At 51.3% G+C, this 24,288-nt stretch overlaps 1 protein-coding gene across 1 annotated transcript; it reads right to left on the minus strand.

Moving 5' to 3' along the window:
* Positions 1-1,432: 1,432 nt before the first annotated feature.
* On the minus strand, positions 1,433-24,044 carry PFAS (phosphoribosylformylglycinamidine synthase). The gene is made up of 28 exons (XM_030799908.1): positions 23,960-24,044; positions 18,665-18,865; positions 18,443-18,578; positions 17,611-17,716; positions 17,052-17,241; positions 16,833-16,938; positions 16,336-16,476; positions 16,093-16,217; positions 15,779-15,907; positions 14,818-14,949; positions 14,556-14,684; positions 8,819-8,892; positions 8,547-8,703; positions 8,176-8,237; positions 7,876-8,037; positions 7,475-7,600; positions 7,210-7,341; positions 6,686-6,916; positions 6,343-6,523; positions 6,172-6,255; positions 5,809-5,964; positions 5,473-5,592; positions 4,928-5,073; positions 4,591-4,798; positions 4,363-4,454; positions 4,161-4,275; positions 3,071-3,394; positions 1,433-2,973 (listed from the first exon to the last, which is right to left on the minus strand). Exons 2-28 carry the CDS (start codon positions 18,804-18,806, stop codon positions 2,663-2,665), a joined length of 4,017 nt encoding a protein of 1,338 aa, XP_030655768.1. The 5' UTR covers positions 18,807-18,865; positions 23,960-24,044; the 3' UTR covers positions 1,433-2,662.
* Between the last annotated feature and the right edge of the window lie 244 nt (positions 24,045-24,288).

The following is a 24,288-nucleotide window of genomic DNA, read 5'->3' on the forward strand; positions in this document are numbered from 1 at the left end:
GTGTGATCTTGGCTCACTGCAACCTCCGTCTCCTGGGTTCAAGCAATTCTTCTGCCTCAGCCTCCCGAGAAGCTGGAATTATTGGCGCACACCACCACACCCAGCTAACTTTTGTATTTTTAGTAGAGACGGGGTTTCACCGTGTTGGCCAGGCTGGTCTCAAACTCAGGTGATCTACCAGCCTTGGCCTCCCAAAGTGTTGGAATTACAGGCATGAGCCACTGCACCTGGCAGGAACATTCTATTTCTGGAGAGGAATCAATTATTGAAGAATTGGCACCCTCTCCCACAGGGAGCGCCGGGGAAGTCAGTAGAACACAAAGAATTGGGTGAAAGGGATGTAGTAGAATGGCATGAGCCTGCAATGGGCAGGGTTTTCTTTGAATTCGGTCAACAGTCTGGCAGTGGTACCAGGACCCCGACTCCCCAGCCTGGGGAAGATGAGATATGTGAGGTTGAGGTTTGAGAAGAAAAGCCACCACTTGGAGGGGCTGCAGAAGTGGCTCTCAGAGGATAGCTGGTTTTCCATGAAGGCAAGGAGGGGGCAGAGAGCTATCCTGGAGGGTTCATCAGAGGGCCCTTGGGAGTGGGTGGGTGGGTGGGAATGGAGCTCGGTGGGGGTCAGCAAGGACAGGGTTACATGGCTACTGGATGAAAACACGGATGAAAAGCCAGTGGACTTGGTCTTCATAGTGTCTGAGGAGGGTGGGTCTTACATGGCCATTGCGACCCAAACCAGAAACTGCTCCCCCTTCAAAATCCACAAGTTTACTTATCACAGCCAACCAGGAGGTTACCTTGCATGCCATCCTTTGACTTTTGCATCGAGCACTTAATAAACTTGATATCTAAGCCTTGGTACCAGCCCCCAAATTGTACGTTCGATACTATAAATTTGAAAGACATACATATATCCTTTCCAAAAGTCAGGAAAGAACAATCAAATGTCAAAAATGATCTGGAGGAGTCCCATACTGCTCAGGGTGGGTCACTTTGCAAAGCAATGAGAAAAATCTCTGAAATAGTTGTTTTCCCCATAGCCATCATTTAACATTGTTCCATTATTATCCGTTTCTTCTCAGGGTGGCTACTCTACCAGGAGCACACAGAAGTGCTCAGCGCCCCCGCCCAGCTCTCGAGCCCTCAGGGATATGGGATTATAGTCTCCATTCTCAGGCAAACTCCTTTTATCAAGATGTTGAACATTCTAGGGAGCCAACTGACTTGAGGTGTACAACAGAACAGTCATGAGGAAGGGACCTCTATTCCTGTGAGCAAAGGAAGCAACAGACAGCAAAGGAAGCAAAGACAGTTTGCCAGCAGAATGTCTTGACACACTGCCTCCAGGAAGTGAGACGCAGGATGGCGGGAAGCAGATGTAGTATGGGTGAGCCCAACCCCCCTCACCATCTGTGGACCCCAGGCAATGCAGTCAACCTTTATTCATTCTTTATTAAAAAGGCGGGGAGGGGCTATCAAGTCCTTTGCTGAATTTTAGTGAGAATTAATTCAGATACATACAAAATGCCTCACACATGCGTGGCTTAAGTGTTATACACAGCTATTATTTTTAATTTTATTACACATAAACCCCCTGAGGCCGGTGACAGTGCTTTGCAATAACAACTAATCAACAACAGTCAATGGAATAAGTGAAGAGTAGAATTCCAGCATACTAAAGGGTTAGGATCTAGGGATGAGAGCGCCAACCACCTCTATCAGAAACAGAGCTGCTGGGCCAGGTGTAGTGGCTCCCACCTGTAATCCCAGCACTTTGGGAGGCCGAGGCAGGCGGATCACTTGAGGTTAGGAGTTTGAGACCAGCCTGGGAGACATGGTGAAACCCTGTCTCTACTAAAAATACAAAAATTAGCTGGGTGTGGTGGTGTGCACCTGTACTCCCAGCTACTCGGGAGGCTGAGGCAGGAAAATTGCTTGAACCCAGGAGGCAGAGGTTGCAGTGAGCCGAGATCATGCCATTGTACTCCAGCCTGGGTGACAGAGTGAGACTGCCTCAAAAAAAAAAAAAGAAAAAGAAAAAGAAAAAGAGAGCTGCTAATTTAGAAGCAAATAACAGGAATGCTGGGTTCTGAGGCCAGCCCTGAGACAGCCAGAAACACTGAGAAACTTCCACAAGCAACAATTCCTTACATTCAGCGCAGTGTAGCACTTCAAGAGAAATCCAGAAAGTTCCAGTTCCAAATGAGAACAATGAGGTGGTGAGGGGCTGATCTGCATACTATTGCTGAATTTGTCTGCACCCCCTAAACCCCAATGATGAGAAAAGGGAGCGCAAAACATCCCTCAGAGTCAAGGAGGCAAATGCATGCCTGTGATCGGTGGGTGTTGTGAAGTAGGCAACAGAAGCCCCTGTTCGGACCTCAGGAGTCCTAACTTTTCCTTGTCGCTCTTTTCTCTGAACCACATGCTGTTTCCTGGGCTGAGAAAGGGCATGCCATGTTAGAGCAGAACCGAAAATAGACACAGCCGCGGAAGGAACATAGCAGGCAGATCATCGAGTCTGCTGAGATTTTGGCATTTTGGTCCTTGTCTGTCCAAGATATTTTTGGAAATAATATGGGGTGCTCCTGAAGGTCATGGGGAGGGGGCAGGACCCACTTAGGGGAAAAGCCATGGGGCCCAGGTGAGCCCCTGTGGCCAGTCAGCAGCTCCCTTCCAGGGTCCAGTTTCGGGCATTGATAAAGAGCTGGAGCCAGGGGGAGGTGGTCAGAGTATCAAATGGAGGGGGTCGCCATGCCCACTGCCAAGGCCTCACGGCCCGCTCAGGGTGAGGCATGACAGCCAGGTGGCGGCCATCACGGGAGCAGATGCCAGCCACGCCCCCTGGGGACCCATTGGGATTCAGAGGGTACTGCTCTGTGGGGTTCCCATCATCATCGGCCCAGTGCAGTGGAGCCAAGCCCCTGGCCTCAATCTGAGCTTGGAGTTCTGGAGAAGAAAATGCCACGTAACCTGGGATGGAAGGAGGAGGGAAGTGAGAGCCAAGGTCCTTCATGCCCACCCTTGCCCCCAACCCTCGGGCCCTCCCCCAGCCTTCCTTGCTCCTGACCTTCCCCGTGCGCGCTCCACACGGGCAGCACGGCGCCCTCCATCCCTCGCAGCATCAGGGCTGGCCCAGGCCCCACACGCACGCTGGCCCAGCGGGACTCGTAGCGCCCAGACAAGTTGTGGCGTAGCAGAAGGCCTGGCCGGGCTGGCTGGGAGTCAGGGCCCATCTCTGCAGCATCCTCACTGGGGTCGCCTCCCACCCAGCCCAGCAGAGCCAGCAGTTGACAGCCATTACACACGCCCAGGCTGAAGGTATCTGGCCGCTTCCGGAAGCGCCTCAGCTCAGCCCCGGCCCTGGGATGAAAAGTCACGGCAGCTGCCCACCCTAGCAGGGAATAGGGAAGTCAGGGTGAGACGTGGAGGACCTCAGAAAAGGGAATTGGGAATGAAGGGGCATAACTGCTCTTCTGTTTCTTTTATTTTTTATTTTTTCTTTCTTCCTTTTCCCTCCCTCCCTCCCTCCCTCCTTCCTTCCTTTCCTTTTTTTTTTTTTTTTGAGGTGGAATCTCATTCTGTCGCCCAGGCTGGAGTACAGTGGCATGATCTTGGCTCACTACAACCTCTGCCTCCTGGGTTCAAGCGATTCTCCTGCCTCAGCCTCCCAAGTAGCTGGGATTACAGGCGCCTGCCACCACGCCTGGCTAATTTTTGTATTTTTGCATGCCTGTAATCCCAGCTACTCGGGAGGATGAGGCAGGAAAATCGCTTGAACCCAGGAGGTGGAGGTTGTGGTGAGCCGAGGTCGCGCCATTGCACTCCAGTCTGGGCAACAAGGGTGAAACTCCGTCTCAAAAAAAAAAAAAAAAAATATATATATATATATATATATATATATATATTATTTTTAAATATATATATATATTATTTTTAAATATATATATATACTTTAAATAATAATAATATATATATACTTTTTAAATGAAAAAATTAAAAATTTACTACCACCCTTCTGTTGGCATGTGGCCCAGAAAGAATGGGCCCACTCTCTCCTAGCTCGGTGGAGTGAGAGGCCAATCCCCAGTCCAGGAAGAGGGGGCTAAAGGCACCTCTTCAGGAATGTGGGGGGAGTGGGCAGAAGCCCGCACACTGACCTTTGGCAGAGCCCAGGACATCTGCATAGCTGAAGCCGCCCACGAAAGCCACGCCACGGAAAGTGTCCAGCCCAATTGCCCCAGAGCAGAGGTCCTGCATAGTCACGTCCCATACCTGCGAAGGTGGGGAGGGGGAGTATGGGTGGGAGGACACGCAGCTGAGGCTAGACAACCACCCCCAGCTGCTCCCTACCCTGCTCACCTCAAACCCAGCCAAGTGGAAGGCATCAGCCATCTCCCGGTCTCCATTACTGCCCTCCTCTCGCAAGATGGCGACTCGGGGGCTGGGACCACCTTGGGGGAGAATAAGTGTCTTTGGGCCAGAAAGTTACTTCCCCACCCCAACTCCCCAGACACCTTTACGAGGGCAGGCCCAGGCATCCAGGCTCAGCGCCCCCAGGACGCGGAGCCTCTGCACACACTCCCTCACCAGGCTCACGGGGCACGGAGGCTTTGGGAAAGGTGGGGGGCAGGCAATAGCTGGGCCCCATCCGCTCCCTCAGGCCCTGTTCCTCCTCTGCCACACAGCGAGGCTCTGCCTGTAGCCGGTCCAACTGGAAACTCGTCTCCTCCCAGAGGGCTCGCAGCTCCCCAACAGGCTCCTCCAGAACCACAGCCCCGTTCACTGACACCCGGACCTAGGAAGAGGAACAAATCTCCCACGGGCTAGGAGAAAGGAAGGCCCCCTCCACAGTGGGAGAGGGATGGACCGCGGCCGCCCCACTCTGACTGCCCACTGCACACCGCTCTCTCCCTCACTTCCTCACCATGGCATGGGGCCCGGCCTCGCCTGTGTGGCCCAGCTCCAGGCAGTGGAGGCCAGCATCCTGGTAACGCTTCAGCACCTGGGCCAGGTCTGGCTCCTGCACCTCCAGCACGAGGCCTGGCTCCTCAGCGAACAGCACAGACAGGACTGGGAGAGCAATGGGGGGAGTCGGGGGATGCAAGAAGGGCCAAGAGAGTTGGGGCGGGGATCAGGGAAATGCAGGAAGGGCCAGGGCGGGGGTCAGAGGGATGCAGCCAGAGAGCAGGGCGGGGATCAGGGAGGATGAGGGCTGGGAGCGCAGGACTGAGGATGTTTCATCATGGACATCTCAGGAATGGGAAGTCTCAGAGGGGTGCAGTCAGGAACATGGCGGGTGTCAGCCAGTTCCATCCAGTTCAGCTGTCAGAGAGACAGCACAGAAAAGCTAGTCGGGGAAGACTCAGTGAAAGGGGATTGGAGGGCACTCCACTCTTTGATATATTGAAAATGGGGTCTGCAGGGTGGAGAAGGCAGCCCAGGCCTGAGACTAGACCCCAGGTTCCTTACCATCAACCCCGGGGACAGGCACATCCACCTGTAGCCCACAATTTCCAGCAAAGGCCATCTCCAGCAGGCATGTGATGAGGCCTCCATCACTGACATCGTGGCCTGAGCAGAGGAGGCGGTCTGGAGGAAGGAGAAGAAAGCTCAGCAACCTCGGGGCCCAAACCTGATAGCCCCGCCCCACCTTCCAGAGTCAGTCCATCAAGAGTGTGTGTTAGAATGTCAGGGGATCTGGGGTACATCGTCCATTGGAGTCCCTTTTGCCCCACTGCTCAGCTGGTGAATGCCTGCTGCACGCCTGGCACCCCGTGCGCCATCTCCCAAGGGGTCTTCACTTACCTTTCAGCAGCCCCTGGGTGATGGTGAAGGCCCGCACCAAGTTCTCAGGAAGGTCCAGGTCTGGAGGGTGTTCCCCGAGCTGGGAGAAGCACTGGGCCAGAGCCGTGCCCCCCAGCCGGTGCTGCCCAGGGCTCAGAGGCACATAGAGCAGATGGCCTGGGGAGACGGAGAGGGGTGAGGGGAGGAGAACAGCTCAGGAAGACCCGTCCCTGAGGTGCTCACAGCACTGCTATTCCCAGCATGTGGTGAGACACCTAGACAATCAGTCCCAGAAAACACCACAGCCCAGTGTTGAGATGGGGGCCCAGCACTCACAAAGCAGGAGCCAAGCAAAGATCACAAAGGATGGGGCCATATCCATACCTCTCCCTTCAGGATGCTTGAGGTCTGGGGTCACAGTGGCTGTGATGTCTGGGCAGACGGCATAGGCTGAGATGACCAGTGACCCTGGAGAGCAAGGAGGAGTCCAAAGGAATGAGTTGCCAACCCAGCTCCATAGCTCCTCCTCCCTTCCCTGGGGCTCCCACACCTCACCAGGAGCCCGCACGGTCTCAGTGCCAACCCGAGCAGCCATGCTGAGGGAGTCCTTGCCACCGTCCACTGCCACACCCAGGGCTGCCATCACTGCCACCATAGCCTCACAGGCATCCGCCAAAGCTGCGCCCTCCCCTGGGAGCTTGGCTGCCCACATCCAGTTCCCGCTACACTTCACATCCTGGGGGTGCCAGAGGCACAACATTAGAGGGGAAGAGAGATGTGGAGAGGCCAGGGGTGCAGGGGGACTGGGAGGTTGCAACATGAAATGAAGGGCTACAGATGGATGCGGAAGGGTCCTGAATCCCAGGGGCTCCAGGATAGAAGCTGTGGGAGAACTCACCCCGAGGTCAGTGACCAGAGCAAACACCAGGTTGGTGAGGGCTTCGGCCACGGCCAGCCGGGCGGCGACCTTTGGGTCCAGCAGGCTCTTGACTGGCTGTTCTCCCAAGGCTGTGGCAGCCCCTACGAGCTCCTCATGGCTCAGTGCCACAACCGCTACATCTGCCAGAGGAGTCTGCAGGGGCCCCACGCACTGCTGCTGGGCCACCAGGCCGCCCACGGAGCGGTCCACCTGTGGAACCAGGTGGGGTTAGCAAGAGAGCAAGGGACAGGGACAGCCTGTGCTCCCGCACATGCCCCCAAGGGACCCAGGGCAGTGGGAGGCCTGTCTTTCCCCCAATGCAGACAACAGCTCTAGTCAGAAGGTGGGTAGCAGGGAGACCAGGCCATCAGGGTGGCTGCCCTGCCCCTGCTGCTTCCCCCAGGGCCAGGCAAAAACCCCCACAGCAGTTTCTAGGGGTGGGAGGGCAGAGGAGGCTGAGCGGAGGAAGGAGGCAGGGGGCAGAAGAAGGGTGCAGGGAGGACCTTATTGGTGAGGTAGCGCTTGCTGGCCACGGCGGGCAGCCTCAGAACCCTCTCCAGAGCCTGGCGCACGCTCAGCCCTGGGGGCAAGGCCAGAGGCTGCAGCACAGGGGGCTTCCTCTGCAGGAAGAACTCCTGCAACACAGACAGCGACAGGCAAGTGTGAGCACCTGGGGTGGGCTGGGCACACAGGTGACAAAGTGCACGTAGGGTAAACGGTGGTGTGGAGAGGACCACAGGAGAAACTCATCCCCCCAACCCCACATACCTTCCGAGGCATCTTGCCCAACACCCATTCGAGCTCCAGGTCCACGGGGGTTGGCGGCGGTGTCGGGGGGGCATCCCCCTGGCTATTTCTTCTGACAGGACACTCCCGATCGTCCACCAGCACTATCTGTAGACCACAGGGACCCCACCCAGAGGGGATGAGACTATGAACACCAGCAGGGAATGTTCCTAGAAATCAGGGCACAAATGTGCTTTCCACTCCTTGTTTGGTTTCCATATTGAGTCCCTGCCCCTCCTTGGATCCTACATTCCCCACAGCTTGTTTGCCACTACCTCCCGTCTTCCTCTCGTCTCTCTCCCTTGACAGCTCTCCCTCTAGCCCATACCCGGGTGGCTCATGTCTGCCCCAGTGTCTGCTCCCAACTCCCTGGGCCAACTCACTCTCCGGTCTCCAGTGATGGTGCCCACGAAGCAAGCCGGGCAACGTTCACGGGCACTGACACGAGTCAGGAAGTCCCGGTCGGGGGACCTCAGCAGAAGTGCATTTGATTCCTGGTACTCAGCCCCCCAGATTTCCAGGGCATTCAGGGTTGGGTCCCCAAGCTGCACAGCCATGGCGGGGAGGAAAGAGAAGGGCCAGTGGGCACTCCCATGTCTCATGTTGTTGCAAGAGAGATGGGTGGCAGCGGGCTGGGGCTGGCAGGAGTGGGAAAATGCCAGACTTCAGGGGACGAGACCCACCTGGAAGCGGCTGGTGTAAATGATGGCTCCAGCTGGGTCACTCAGCTCTTTTAGGACATTGCCTGGTGAGAGGGTTGCAAGGAGAGGCAGTGTCCTAGTGGTGGTCAGGCAACAAAGGGCAGTCCCTGGCCTCCAAAGGAGCCCGTAATTCGGTGTGTTCCTGTGTCAACTGCTGCTGCACCCTCACCACCAATCATCCCACGGCAGCAGGCTTCCACCCTTCCAACCCTGAACCTGTCTAGAATGTACAGAGCATGGAGAATGGGACCCAGAGCTGGGTGGTTGGTTGGAGATTCCTGATACCTCTCCCTAAACCAAACCTGGCAGGATACCAGGCAGGCCCAGTCTTTTGTTCCAACTCCTTTCCTCACCATTGCCACCAGCGCCCTGATCATGAAGGCTGCAGATGGGGTTTCCCTTGGGGGCCTCCACACAAGCCCTGATCACACGGTTCATCTTCTGTTCCATCTCCGGGTCTCCTCGCTGCACAGCCCCAAAGTCCAGGTCACTGGTGTTATCTCCCTGCACCTGGGGGCATATATGGCATAGCTCAGCTCAGCGAGGCTGGAAGCTCCTGTATGCTCCCCTATGCCTGGGGCCCGGTTATATCAAGGATTCTGCACCTTTAGCAATTCCCACTCACTTGCACAGATGAAGCAGCTCCACCTCCAACTCCAATCCTGTAGACGGGACCTCCAACCTTTACAACTTCCATGCCTGTAAGAAGGGAAGGCAGAATCAGAACACCGGGGAAGCCACGAGAAGAGGCCTCGAAAGCAAGGCAGCGTGAGCACAGAGGAAGCTGATGTTAGGGAGGAGAAGCCTGACCATCTTTTTTGTTTTTTTTTTTTGAGATGGAGTCTCGCTCTGTTGCCCAGGCTGAAGTACAGTGGCGTGATCTCAGCTCACTGCAACCTCCGCCTCCTGGATTCAAGTGATTCTCCTGCCTCAGCCTCCTGAGTAGCTAGGATTACAGGCACCCGCTATCGTGCCCGGCTAATTTTTGTATATTTTTTTAGTAGAGACAGGGTTTCACCATGTTGGCCAGGCTGGTCTCAAACTCCTGACCTCAGGTGATCCGCCCACCTCGGCCTCCCAAAGTGTTGGGATTACAGTCGTGAGCCACCCTGCCTAGCCCAGAAGCCTTACCACTTGACTGGGTTGATAGGAGAGTAAACTGGTATCAACTGCGGAGGACGATTTGGCAATAACAACCAAAATGACAAGTGCACACAGTCTCTGACTGGGTAAATACACTTTGAGGAAGTTATCCTGCTGATTTATTTGCACAGGTATAAAATCACCTACTTACAAAATTAAACACCACAGTAACGTCTGTATTAGCAAGTACATGAAATAACTTAAAGGCTGACAACAGAGACCTCATTAAGTAAACTATGGTATGTCTATACAATGAAAGACTAAGCCACCAAAAAAAGAGAATATAGGAATGTAATGAAGTAATATGACTTCATCAATATGAAATTATTTCCAAGATATACTGCTAAGTGAAAAATGAAAAAGGCAAAAATATGTATGTCTGTTTACAGTAGCATCAAAAAGAATAAAAATAATTAGGAATAAATTTAACAATAGAAGTAAGGCTTATACACTAAAAACTTTTTTTTTTTTTTGAGATGGGGTCTTGCTCTGTTGCCCAGGCTGGAGTGCAGTGACGCAATCTCGGCTCACTGCAACTTCTGGATGCGGAAGGGTCCTGCAGCCTGGGGGCTCAAGGGTAGAAACTGTGGGAGAACTCACCCACACTCCCAGCACTTTGGGAGACTGAGGCGGGCGGATCGCTTGAGCTCAGGAATTCGAGACCAGCCTGGCTAACACAGTGAAATCCAATCTTTACAAAAAATGCAAAAATTAGCCAGGCATGGTGGCGGGAGCATGTAGCCTCAGCTACTCAGGAAGCTAAGGTGGGAGGATCACCTGAGCCCGGAAGAGGGAGGTTGCAGCAAGCTGAGATCGCACCATTGCACTCCAGCCTAGGTGACAGAGCAAGATCCCATCTCAAAAAAGAAAAAAGAAATAGGAAAGGATCTGAATAGATGTTTCTCTAAGGAAGATATACAAATAGCTAACTAGTATATGAAAACATGCTCGGCCAGGTGCGGTGGCTCACGCCTGTAATCCTAGCAGTTTGGGAGGCTGAGGCGGGTGGATTACCTGAGCTCAGGAGTTCGAGACCAGACTGGGCAACACGGTCAAACCCCATCTCTACTAAAATACAAAAGAAATTAGCTGGCCGGGTGCGGTGGCTCACGTCTGTAATCCCAGCACTTTGGGAGGCCGAGGCGGGTGGATCACGAGGTCAGGAGATCGAGACCATCCTGGCTAACATGGTGAAACCTCGTCTCTACTAAAAAATATACAAAAAAATTAGCCGGGCATGGTGGCAGGCGCCTGTAGTCGCAGCTACTTGGGAGGTTGAGGCAGGAGAATGGCATGAACCCAGGAGGCAGAGCTTGCAGTGAGCCGAGATCGCGCCACTGCCCTCCAGCCTGGGCCACAGAGCGAGACTCTATCTCAAAATAAATAAATAAATAAAAAGAAATTAGCTGGGTGTGGTGGCACATGCCTGTAATCCCAGCTATTCGGGAGGCTGAGGCAGGGGAATTGCTTAAACCCGGGAGGCGGAGGTTGCAGTGAGCCGAGATTGCGCCACTGCACTCCAGCCTGAGCAACAGAGCAAGACTCCGTCTCTACAAAAAAAAAAAAGAAAGAAAACACACTCAACATCATTAGTCATTAGAGAAAAACAAACCAAATCCACAATGAAATACTGCTTCATACCCACTATTATGCCTTACAATCAAAAGGACAGATAATAACAAGTGTTGTCAAGGATGTGGAGAAACTGGAACCCTCACACACTGCTAGAGGGAATGTAAAATGGTACAGCTGCTTTAGAAAACAGTTTGGCAATTTTTTGAAAAGCTGAACATAGTTACCACATGACCCAGCAATTCCACCCCTAGTTATATACCTGGGAGAAATGATAACATATGTTCATACAAAAACTTGTACATAGGCCGGGCGCGGTGGCTCACACCTGTAATCTCAGCGCTTTGGGAGGCCGAGGCAGGCAGATGATGAGATCAGGAGATCGGGACCATCCTGGCTAACACGGCAAAACCCCATCTCTACTAAAAACACAAAAAATTAGCCAGGCTTGGTGGTGGGCACCTGTGGTCCCAGCTACTCGGGAGGCTGAGGCAGGAGAGTGATGTGAACCCGGGAGGCGGAGCTTGCAGTGAGCCGAGATGGCGCCACTGCACTCCAGCCTGGGCGACAGAGCGAGACTCCGTCTCAAAAACAAAACAAAACAAAACAAAAAAACTTGTACATAAATGTTCATAGCAGCACTATGCATAATAGCTAAAAAGTTGAAACAACCCCAACGTCCACCAACTAAGGAATGGGTAAACAAAATGTGACATAGCTATATAATGGGATATTATTCAGCCATAAAAAGAAATAAAGTACTGATGCAATGGATAACCCCTGAAAACATTAAGCTAAGTGAAAGAAGGCAGACACAAAAGGCCGCATATTGTATGATTCCATTATGGTCATGGGCTGACTAATGACATTTTGCTTAACAACAGACCACATATACAACAGTGATCCCTTAAGATTATAATTGTGCTGAAAAATTCCTATTGCCTAGTGGCATTGTGGCACGCTGGTGGTGATGCTATTGTAAATAAACCTACTACGCTGCCAGTCACACAAAAGCATACTGCATACCATTATTGTATGTATACTACATAATACTTCATAATGACAATAAATGACTATTGCTGGTTTATGTATTTACTACACTTTAAAAATTTTTTTTTTTTTTTTTTTTGAGACGGAGTCTCGCTCTGTCGCCCAGGCTGGAGTGCAGTGGCGCAATCTCCGCTCACTGCAAGCGCCGCCTCCCAGGTTCATGCCATTCTCCTGCCTCAGCCTCTCCGAGTAGCTGGGACTACAGGCGCCCGCCACCACGCCCGGCTAATTTTTTGTATTTTTAGTAGAGATGGGGTTTCACCGTGGTCTCGATCTCCTGACCTCGTGATCCGCCCGCCTCGGCCTCCCAAAGTGCTGGGATTACAAGCGTGAGCCACCGCGCCCGGACAAAATTTTTTTTTTTTTTTGAGACAGAGTCTCACTCTGTTGTCCAGACTGGAGTGCAGTGGCGCAATCTTGGCTCACTGCAACATCCACCTCCCAGGTTTAAGTGATTCTCCTGCTTCCGCCTCCCGAGTAGCTGGGATTACAGGTGCGTGCCACCACACCCGGCTAATATTTGAATTTTTGGTAGAGGGGGGTTTCACCATGTTGGCCAGGCTAGTCTTGAACTCCTGACCTCAGGTGATCTACCCACCATGGCCTCCCAAAGTGCTGGGATTACAGGCGTGAGCCACCGCACCCAGCCTACATTTATTTTTTATTTTTATTCTTTTTTGGAGACAGGGTCTCACTCTGTCACTCGTGCTGGAGTGCAGTGGTATGATCATAGCTGACTACAGCCTTGAGCTCCTTGGCTCAAGCGATCTTCCCACCTCAGCCTCCTGGGTAGCTGGGACTACAGGTGTACACCACCATATCCAGCTAAGTTTTATTTCTTAATTTTTTTAGAGACAGGGGTCTGACTATATTCCCCAGACTGGTCTCAAAACTCCTGGCCTCAAGTAATCCCCCTGCCTTGGCCTCCCAAAATGCTGGGATTACAGGCATGAGCCAATGTGCCCAGCCAACTATACTTTTTACTGTTATTTTAGAATGTACTCATTCTATTTATATAAAGCAAGTTTATTTTGGCTGGGCACCATGGCTCACACCTGTAATCCCAGTGCTTTGGAAGGCTGAAGCAGGAGAACTGCTTGAGCCCAAGAGCTCAAGGCCACAGTGAGCTAGGACAGAACCACTGTTCTTCAGCCTGGGTGACAAAGTAACACCCTGTCTCTAAAAAGAGAAAAAAAATCTGACTTGAGAAAGAAAATGCAGATTAAAAATAATAATAATTAACAAAAAAGAGAAAAAAAGTTTACTTAAAAACAGTATGCCATGTTATATTGACAGTAGCTTCATATATCTCATATTTACCATGGCCTTTTTTTTTTTTTTTTTTTTTTTGACAAGGTCTTGCTCTGTTGTCCAGGCTGGAGTGCAGTGGTGCAATCTCCACTCACTGCAACCTCCTCCTCCCAGCTTCAAGTGGTTCTTGTGCCTCGGGAGGCTGGGACTATAGGCGTGCACCATGACACCTGGGTAATTTTTTTTTTTTTTTTGAGACAGAGTCTCACTCTGTCGCCCAGGCTGGAGTGCAGTGGCAGAATCTCAGCTCACTGCAAGCTCCGCTTCCTGGGTTCATGTCATTCTCCTGCCTCAGCCTCCCGAGTAGCTGGGACTACAGGCACCCGCCACCACACCTGGCTAATTTTTTGTATTTTTTTAGTAGAGATGGGGTTTCACCATGTTAGCCAGGATGGTCTCGATCTCCTGACCTCGTGATCCGCCCACCTCAGCCTCCCAAAGTGTTGGGATTACAGGCGTCAGACACCGTGCCCAGCAGATGCCTGGCTAATTTTTGTATTTTTTTTTTTTTTTTTTTTTGAGACAGAGTCTCGCTCTGTCGCCCAGGCTGTAGTGCAGTGGCGCAATCTCGGCTCACTACAAGCTCCGCCTCCCGGGTTCACGCCATTCTCCTGCCTCAGCCTCTCCGAGTAGCTGGGACTACAGGCGCCCGCCACCACGCCCGGCTAATTTTTTGTATTTTTTAGTAGAGACGGGGTTTCACTGTGGTCTCGATCTCCTGACCTCGTGATCCGCCCGCCTCGGCCTCCCAAAGTGCTGGGATTACAAGCGTGAGCCACCGCGCCCGGCCGTAATTTTTGTATTTTTAGTAGCAACAAGGTTTCAGCATGTTGGTCAGGTTGGTCTTGAGCTTCTGATCTCAGGTGATCCACCTGTCTCAGTCTCCCAAAGTGCTGAGATTACAGGTGCGAGCCACCCTGCCCGGCCCACCACGTCTTGATTGCATTATTTTCTCTTGTGCTTAATTTATTCTCATGCTGTTTTGTTCATCATGGCTCCTAAGTGTACAAAATTCCTGGATAATATTGCCAGTAAGAGGCTGTGTGGATTGTGTAGCAGGCTATGCTATCTAGGTTTGTGTATGTACAGTTTATGAAGTGGGCACAATAATGAAATTACCTAATAACCACATTTCTCAGAATGAGTTGTCCATCATTATGTGACACATAACATAAGCCAACACATTAAAAACTCACCACTAAAGTGTTCCGTAAGTTCCCTCCCTGTAGCCATCCTGTGCTGGAGAGAAAGCTGGCTGGATCCAGAGAAAGGTGGCAGGCTCTTACCTGGCTCTGGGGCCTCCTTGCTTATGTGGTCAGCTTCCATGGACCCAATGCCCCCACTAAACATGATGGGCTTGATCCACTCACGCCGCTGGCCGTCTGGGAGCTGGAGGCCCAAGGAGCGGGCAAAGCCTGGAGTGTGAACATCAGAGGGACCTGTCACTCAGTTCCCCCAGTGCTCGCCCAATAGCACAGCCCCCGGGTCGCACACCCCACCCACAAGCCCCTCTGGGTGTTTGTCATCCCTCTGCACCCCCAGCCTCACCAGCCAGCACTGGTTCCCCAAACTTGTTGCCATAGTCAGAAGCTCCATTACTGGCTTCAATGGCAACCTCCAGGGGCCGGGCAAAGTTCCCAGGATACTGGAAGCTTGGATCCTCCCAGGGCAGATTGTAACCTGGGAGGGAAGGAAAGAGAACTGGATGAACCGAATGAACTGTGAAGGCAGGCCGGAGCAGCCTGCATCCTTCAGGAAGAGTCAAGGCCACCAAGGACCACCTGCATGGTTGCAGTGTTCCACTTCAGGAAGTCCTGTTTTAGGAAGCTGTAGAGCCTGCAGTGAGGCACTGGTCTTCTTTCCACCACCCACACCAGCCTTCCCCCTGAATCTCGCGATCAGAGTTACACAGGTTTTCTGTTTTTTTTTTTTGAGATGGAGTCTCGCTGTATCACCTAGGCTAGGGTGCAGTGGCGTGATCTTGGCTCACTGAGAGCTCCGCCTCCTGGGTTCACACCATTCTCTCGCCTCAGCCTCCTGAGTAGCTGGGACTACAGGTGCCCGCCACCACGCCCGGCTAATTTTTTGTATTTTTAGTAGAGATGGGGTTTCACTGTGTTAGCCAGGATGGTTTCGATCTCCTGACCTTGTGATCCGCCCACCTCAGCCTCCCAAAGTGCTGGGATTACAGGTGTGAGCCACCATGCCCAGCCAAGTTTCTCAGGCTTTCTAAGAAACCAGATTTGAAGGGCAGGTGGTGATCATAAGAGCAACCCAATATCATACTTTCTGGCTGAATGAAGGCTAGTTTCTGGCAAAATAGTCTTGCCACCTCATCTCTCCAGGTCTACACTTACGACCATAGTTAGTGAAAGGCCAGTTATCCTAGAGCCCTTCCTCCTGAGAAAAGGCACACAGGATAACCCTATGACCTAACAGATAGAAGTTTGGTGCCTGCCAGGACAAGGAATCTGGAAGGGAAGGTGGATAGAGAAGAAGGCGATGGAACCTGGAATATGCAGATTTCCAAAGCAATAGCCGGCAGTGCCAGCCACCACGTGGGCCCCGCGGCCTGTGCACTGGACATCTCGAATCCGGCCCCCTGTGCCAGTGGTCGCACCACTAAAGGGGCATACTCCTGCAAAGAGAGAGTGGGGAGAGGTCTGGGTGCCTCAGAGACAAACCCCATCTCTGACCACCCCCACTGAAAATAAGGACAACCAGCTTCCCTGATTATTTTCCCCAGGCCCAGCCCAGGGGCCTGGGACCTTTGCCCTACCCTATTCTGTGATCTCACCTATTTCTCCAGGGAACCCAGCTCACCTGTGGGAAAGTTGTGAGTCTCTGCTGTGAAGACAACATGTCTCAGCCCTTGCTGTTGCCGGAAGTGGCTTGGCCGTGTAGGGTCCTCAGGCCGTAGGAATCGGACTTCCTTCCCCTGGATTGCACTGTGGACATATCCATCCTGGACCCTGCTTCCTTTCTGGGACCTACACTAACCCAACCAGGTCCTGAGGCCTCCCCTCCCCGGGTCCTGATGCCACCCCAGTCTAGGGCACAGCCCACCTGCTGTTATCACAGAATTTGAGGACGTTGTTGGGGTTCGAGGATTCCTGGGTGCTCATGATGGACTCAAACAGTGAGTGCATCAGCTTCTGCCCATCCACGTGGAGCTGGCCCTTGAAGAACCAGTGTCGGCTGTGCTCGCTGCAGGGGGCGACGCAGGGAGGGGAAGGCAGGTGGAAACGGGGTCATTTCTTAATGCCATGTCTTCTCACCAGCATTTAACAGCAGAGTTACAGCCAAATTCATACTTAGATAATAGATCAAAACATATTCCAAAAAGTCATAATCTTCAAGTATTCTGTCATTTTAGACTATCCAGAGCCAAAGTGAAGATAAAACCAAGATTTGAACGTAGACTCCTTGATGGATGACGGGAGCCCAGGCCCTCAGAGACTCAGGGAGGCCCCTAAGCCAGGGGAGAGCCATGAAGGCGAGTCCCTGTGGTCTCTCCCAGCATCCATGGGCTCAGGTATCGGAACAATCCCATTCCTCCTCACCTATTGGACTGTGCCAAGTCAAAGGCCTCCACAGTGCTCGGGTTCCGCTGTAGCTCCTGGAAGCGCTTGGTGTAGAAGTCTAGGTCCCAAGAGTCTAAAGCCAGACCTAGGAGACAAATCCAGGAAGAGGTGACTATGGAACTCAGGCAGCCACATTCCAGATCTCAGAACCCCTACTGGCCTATCCTGGGCCCTACACCTCCCTCCCCAGCTACTCACCAAGCTCCTGGTTGGCCTTCTCCAGCGCAAGCCGGCCCTCGCCCAGTATATTGATAGGGCTATTGAGGGGTTCCGGGATGCTCTCAGGGGAGAAACTCTGGATGGGATGGGGGAAGTGCTGCTCTGTCATCCGGTCGTGCACGGCAGCCAGAGCAATGGCTTCCACCTCAGCTGACGGGGGGTGGGCAAACTAGGGGTGCAGACACACAGAGGGCAAGGGGTGAAGAGTTTAAGAATGGAGAGAAATGGTCCACTTTCCTACCCTCTTAGTCATGCAAGGCCAGCCCACTGCCACTCCATATAGCACTTTTTCTCAGATTACAAAAAGACACCCTTTCCAGGTATGAATCCATGGCAGGATGCACAGATTAAGGGAAGCATAGGCTGGATTTCTGCCCCATTTACCCCTCAACCAGGTACTTTCAGGCAGTGAACAACTTGTACAACCATACAGAGCAGGCCTCAAGCCAGGAGCACCTATCCCTGCTTCTCTCTAGAGCTTAGGGTCTAATCCTGTATCTCTGGCCCATCTCCTTCTCCTGATTCCCCATCACCTCACCGAGAGCCGGTAGCGCCGGGTGGTCTCCACACGATCCACAGACCCCAGCCCAGCGGCGTGGCACACTGACACAATGTTGGTAGATGTTGGGGTGGAGAAGTTCAGCCTGAACAATGGGCCTGATGGTTAGGACTGGAGAACCCCCGGCAGGCCTCAGTGGGAAGGTGGATCCTGCCCACTGCTGTCTGGACAACCTCCCACCGCTATCCCCTCACCATTGGCTTTCAGCCTCAGGCTGGGCAACAAGAAACCTGCTTTCAAAGTACACTCATACCAAACCATAACTGTCCTCTAGCATCAAAACTATTTGATTTTTCTTTTTCTTTCTGTGAGACAGAGTCTCATTCTGTCGCCCAGGCTGGAGTGCAGTGGCACGATCTCAGTTCACTGCAACCTCCACCTCCTGGGTTCACGCCATTCTCCCGCCTCAGCCTGCTAAGTAGCTGGGACTATAGGCGCCCGCCACCATGCCCTGCTAATTTTTTGTATTTTTTAGTAGAGACGAGGCTTCACCGTGTTAGCCAGGATGGTCTCAATCTCCTGATCTCGTGATCCGCCCGCCTTGGCCTCCCAAAGTGCTGGGATTACAGATGTGAGCCACCGCGCCCGGTCAAAACTGTTTGATTTTAACTTGGAATCTAATTCATTTTGCTTTGAGAACATGTTTTGGAGCAGGCTGGGTCTTCAGAGGGATCTACCCAAATGGGTAAAGCACATGCATGGTTTCCTAGGCAGGAAGTAGCAAAGAGCAAAGGAAAAACAAATCTTCCAAGGATCACACCAGGAAGCAGAGAAAAGCAGGAGAAAGGGGTGGGCAGGATGAGATACTTACCTGGGCCCGACCTCCAGCAGCAGGTCATGGGAGCCAGGAAGGAGCCAGGACTCCCGAGCAACATCATCCAGCAATAAGGGGCAAGCAAACAGCCACATCAGCTTCTTTGTCTCCTCAGCACTGGGGAGGGCCTCAGCTGCAGGGAGACAAGGCAAGGACACCCTGAGACACTGCCCCCAGCACCGAGGCATGTCCCCCAAGAATCTAATACCTGGGCCCAACCTGTCCAGTTCACATTGTAGCACAGTTCAGTCTCGACGCCCTGCAGCTCTGGCAGTTTCCCTTGCAGTTTCCTTAGAGTGTGTCCAGAAGCTGCCCCCTCGTGGCCAGAGGGACAAACATAGAAGTGAAGGACTGGGGACATCTCTGCAGGTGTCCTTTGCTGGAGAGATGTGTCCTTTGCTGCAGAGATGAATTAGGTTCCTAAAAAAATAACATTAACTGAGCCGGGCGCAGTGGCTCACATCGGTAATCCCAGCACTTTGGGAGACTGAAGCGGGTGGATTGCCTGAGGTCAGGAGTTCGAGATGAGCCGGGCACGGTGGCTCACACCTGTAATCCCAACACTTTGGGAGACTGAAGCGGGTAGATTGCCTGAGGTCAGGAGTTCGAGATCAGCCCGGCCAACGTAGTGAAACCCTGTCTCTACTAAAAATATAAAATTAGCTGGGTGTGGTGGTGGGCGCCTGTAATCCCAGCTACTGGGGAGGCTGAGGCAGGAGAACTGCTTGAACCCGGGAGACAGAGGTTGCAGTGAGCCGAGATCGCGCCATTGCACTCCAGCCTGGGCAACAAGAGCAAAACTCCGTCTCAATAAATAAATAAAATAAAAATAACATTAACTATGGCCTATCTGTTGAACTGATTTCAGATTTCAAGGAAAGTTGAGGCGTTAGGGATAGGGTATGGGAAAGTAATAGGGACATTTAGAGAAACAAGGTAACCTGAAAAATGTAACCTTGGAGATTTTAATGAACCTTGCAAAATGTGGTCTTTATTAATGTGGTAGGGAGGTGTACAGGTACGTGCTTGACACGTGTTCCTGGAGTACATGCACTTTGCTGGGCCCCAGGCAAGGTCTTAGGAACACCGCTGTGAAACAAGACAGAAACTATGTCTGCTCTCACAGGGTCTATATTTTATTGGGGGAGAAAGGCCAAGTACCTAGACATTTCCAGTCCCGTGTGGTGAAGGTCAGGGGACTGTGGACACCAATCCTGCACTTTAGGTGTCAGGAAAAATTTCCTGAGAGAAATGGCATCAGTCATGGATTGAATGTTTGTGTATCTCCCCCTCCCAATTCATATATTGAAACCCTAATCCTCAATGTGTATTTGGAGGTGGGGCCTCTGGGAGGTAATTAGGTCATGAAAGTGGAACTCTCAAGAATGAGCTACTAATCTCACCAAACCTCTTATAATTTGCCCTTATAAGAAGAGGCCAAATTGGGCAGGGCATAGTGGCTAACACCTGTAATCTTAGCCCTTTGGAGGCTGAGGTGGGAGGACTGAGCACAGGCGTTTGAGACCAACCCGGGCAACATGGCAAAAACCCCATCTCTCTCAAAAAAGATAAAAAATTTCGCTGGGTGTACTGGCATGTGCCTGTAGTCCCAGCAACTAGAGAGGCTGAGGTGAGAAGATCACTTGAGCCTGGGGAGGCAAAGGCTGCAGTGAACCGTGATTAAGCCACTGCACTCCAGCCTGGGCAACACAGTGAGAACTTGAGATCAGGAGTTCGAGACCAGCCTGACCAACATGGTGAAACCTCATCTCTACTAAAAAAATACAAAATTAGCTGGGCGTTGTGGTGCATGCCTGTAATCACAGCTACTTGAGAGGCTGAGGCAGGAGAATCACTTGAACCCGGGAGGCAGAAGTTGCAGTGAGCTGAGATCGAGCCATTGCACTCCAGCCTGGGCAACAAGAGCGAAACTCTGTCTCAAAACAAACAAAAACAAACAAAAAAGATCTCTGATTGCAAAGCTTTTGTTTAAGAATTTATTGCTTGATGATATCATGTCACAAATTATTTATTTATTTACTTATTTTCTTTTTCTTTTCTTTTGAGATGGATTCACTCTGTCACCCAGGCTGGAGTGCAGTGGCACAATCTGGGCTCTCTGCAACTTCTGCCTCCTGGGTTCAAGCAATTCTCCTGACTCAGCCTCCCAAGTAGCTGAGATTACTGGCATGCGCCACCATGCCCAGCTAATTTTTGTATTATTAGTAGAGACGGGGTTTCCCCATGTTTGCCAGGCTGGTCTCCAACTCCTGACCTCAAGTGATCTGCCTGCCTCGGACTCCCAAAGTGTTGGGATTACAGGCGTGCACCACCATTCGGACCCATAAATTATTATTATTTTTTTTTTTATTATTATTATACTTTAGGGTTTTAGGGTACATGTGCACAATGTGCAGGTTTGTTACATATGTATCCATGTGCCATGTTGATTTCCTGCACCCATTAACTCGTCATTTAGCATTAGGTGTATCTCCTAATGCTGTCCCTCCCCCCTCCCCCCACCCCACAACAGTCCCCGGAGTGTGATGTTCCCCTTCCTGTGTCCATGAGTTCTCATTGTTCAATTCCCACCTATGAGTGAGAACATGCGGTGTTTGGTTTTTTGTCCTTGCGATAGTTTACTGAGAATGATGTTTTCCAGTTTCATCCATGTCCCTACAAAGGACACGAACTCATCATTTTTTATGGCTGCATAGTATTCCATGGTGTATATGTGCCACATTTTCTTAATCCAGTCTATCGTTGTTGGACATTTGGGTTGGTTCCAACTCTTTGCTATTGTAAATAGTGCCGCAATAAACATACATGCTTATTGCGGCACCCATAAATTATTAAAAAAAAAAAAATAGAATTGTTTAAGCAGGGCTGGGCATGGTGGCTCACATCTGTAATCCTAGCACTTTAGGAGGCCAAGACAGGCAGATCACTTGAGGTCAGGAGTTCAAGACCAACCTGGCCAACATGGTGAAACCCTGTCTATTAAAAATACAAAAAATTAGCCAGGCGTAGTGGCAAGCACCTGTAGTCCCAGCTACTCGGGAGGCTGAGGCAGGAGAATCGCTTGAACCTGGGAAGCAGAAGTTGTAGTGAGCCAAGATTGAGCCATTGCACTCCAGCCTGGGTGACAGGGCAAGACTCTGGCTCAAAAAAAAAAAAAGAATTGCTTAAGCAGATCCTGAATTCCAGCAGAACAGCTGACTCCACCAGCTCAAAGACTCCCACAGAAGCCAGGAGCAGTGGTTCACGCCTATAATCCCAACACCTGTAATCCCAGCACTTTGGGAGACCAAAGCAATGGACTGCTTGAGTCCAGGAGTTTGAGACCAGCCCTGGGCAACCTGGTAAGACCCTGTCTTTATAAAAAAAATTAAAAATTAGCGGGGCACGGTGGCGTGTACCTGTGGTCCCAGCTACTCAAGAGGCTGAGGCAAGAGGATCACTTGAGCCCATGAGTTTGAGGCTGCAGTGAGCTACAATTGTGCCGCTGCACTCCAGCCTGGGTGACAGAGCAAGACCCCATCTTTCTTTTTCTTTTTTTTTTTTTCTTTTTTTGAGATGGGGTCTCACTCTGTCGCCAGGCTGGAGTGCAGTGGCACGATCTCGGCTCACTGCAACCTCTGCCTTCCGGGTTCACGTGATTCTCTTGCCTCGGTCTCCCGAGTAGCTGAGACTACAGGTGCACACCACCATGCCCAGCTAATTTTTGTATTTTTAGTAGAGATGGGGTTTCACCATGTTGGCCAGGATGGTCTCAAACTCTTGAACTTGTGATCCACGCACCTCAGCCTCCCAAAGTGCTGGGATTATAGGCGTGAGCGACTGCGCCAGGCAGACCTCATCTTTCAAATTAAAAAAAAGAAAACAAAAAAAGACTCCCACAGTGGAACCAAGTGAGCATGAGAATCAGTTTCTTCATCTCCCTGTTTCACCTCACCCTGCACTCTTCAATTAATGATTTTCACACTTCATCCCAATCCTACTCCAAACCCTTTTTTAAAAACCCTAGCCCCAAAGTACTCTGGGAGATGGATTTGAGGTTTCCTCCTGTCTCCTTGTTCAGCAGCCCTATGATTAAACCTCTTTCTCTGCTGCAACCTGTGTCTTGGTGTATTGACCTCCAGTGTGCATCAGTCAACAGAACTATTACAGTTAATACTTTTAGCTTAACATTCAAAGGCCCTCCCCATCTATCTCAAAGTACCTATCCAATTTCTGGTCCCACTGCCTCTCAACGGGACCCTGGCTTTACTCACCAAACTCTGCTGTTCCCCTAGTCTTGCCATCTCAGTAAACACTACCATCATCCAATTTGTTGCTCAAGACAAAAACACAGAAGTCATCCTTAATTCTCTTTCCCTCAGACTCTCTAAATCCAATCCACCAGGAAATCTATTTCCAATCATGTCTCAAATCTCTCATCTCTTCATCTCTACTACCTCACTCTAGTTCAAGTAAGCCACCACCATCACTCACCTGAACCAATGCATTAACCTCCTGACCACTGCATAACCACAATTCATTTGTCACACATCAGCATAAAGTGGATTATGGCTTCCCATTACACATGGTATAAATTCCAACTCAGCATCCTGGTTTACCAAGTCTGGCCACTCTCTGGCCTACCTTTCCAACCCTATCTCACACCATTCTCTTTTTCACCCACAATGCACCAACCACATTAGCTTCTTTTTTATTTCTCTAACTTGCCAAGCTCAGTCCTGGAAGGCAATTTTTTCACCCTGACAAATGCATGGCTAGCTCTTTCTTGTTATTTAGATTTCTGGTGATTCGCCTTCGTGGAAAAGGCTTCACTAACCACTCAAGTAGTTACTGTCAGATGGCCGGCCCTATTTTAATTTCCTATAAAGCGCTTATCACTATCGGATGTTTTTATTTTTCGCTCTATATTCTCCCCTAGAAAAAAATCTCTACGTGGGCATGGGATGTTGCTGCTTCGTTTCCATTGAATTACCAAGACTTAGAACAATACCAGGGCTTGGAACGCAAAAAATTCTAAAACTTGTGGACTGACTGAATGAACTCTTGATTCTCACCACTCTTCAGACCCTCTCCCACTTTCAGGACAGTCTTCCTGAAGGCATTTTGTTTATTAAGTCACTTGATTTCCGTCTATCATTCCCAGTAAAATATAAGCTTCAAGAGCTCAGAGACAGGGTTTGCGTGCATGAGGGCTGTATCCCATGACCAGCATGGTGCCTGATATAAAGTAGGCGGCCTGCAGACTTTCTGTTAGTTGAATCCATGAATGGGACAATGGGGCTAAGTTTACATGGGGGTCGGCCATGCCTGGGGTCTGCGGAACGCACGCAAGATAGGACGAATGGACGCCTCCACTAAAGCAAACACGCGGGCACCAAGTAGACACAGCTCGGCCCGGTGGGGATACTGAAGCGGTCAGACCAGGCTTGGGCTAGATGACGAAACGCTGCACCTGGAGGAAGATGCAGGTCCGCACGCGGTAACTATACTCACGTGGAAGGTGCACTCGCGGCCACAGAGCACCTCGAATCGTCGCGCGCGCTTGTTACGTCATCCGTTTGCGCCGCGGGCAGAGACTGGACCTGCCAGCGCCGGGGCGACTACGCCCCGCCCACTTTTCCCAGCCACCCGGCAGGATTCTGGGTTCTTGGTGGGGAGAGGTTTGTCCCCAAGTGGTTTCTCCCACAAATCTGTCTTGAATTGACGTTTGTGAAAATACATTCAGTTCCCCGTCCCCGTGGGGACAGTTAAGTAATGACATCAGTTAGTTAAGGCCATAATGCAAGCATGTGAAAGTTGTGCTTTGGTGGCATTACGAGGAA

The sequence above is a fragment of the Nomascus leucogenys genome, chromosome 19 (genome assembly GCF_006542625.1).
Source record: "Nomascus leucogenys isolate Asia chromosome 19, Asia_NLE_v1, whole genome shotgun sequence".
NCBI lineage: Eukaryota > Metazoa > Chordata > Mammalia > Primates > Hylobatidae > Nomascus > Nomascus leucogenys.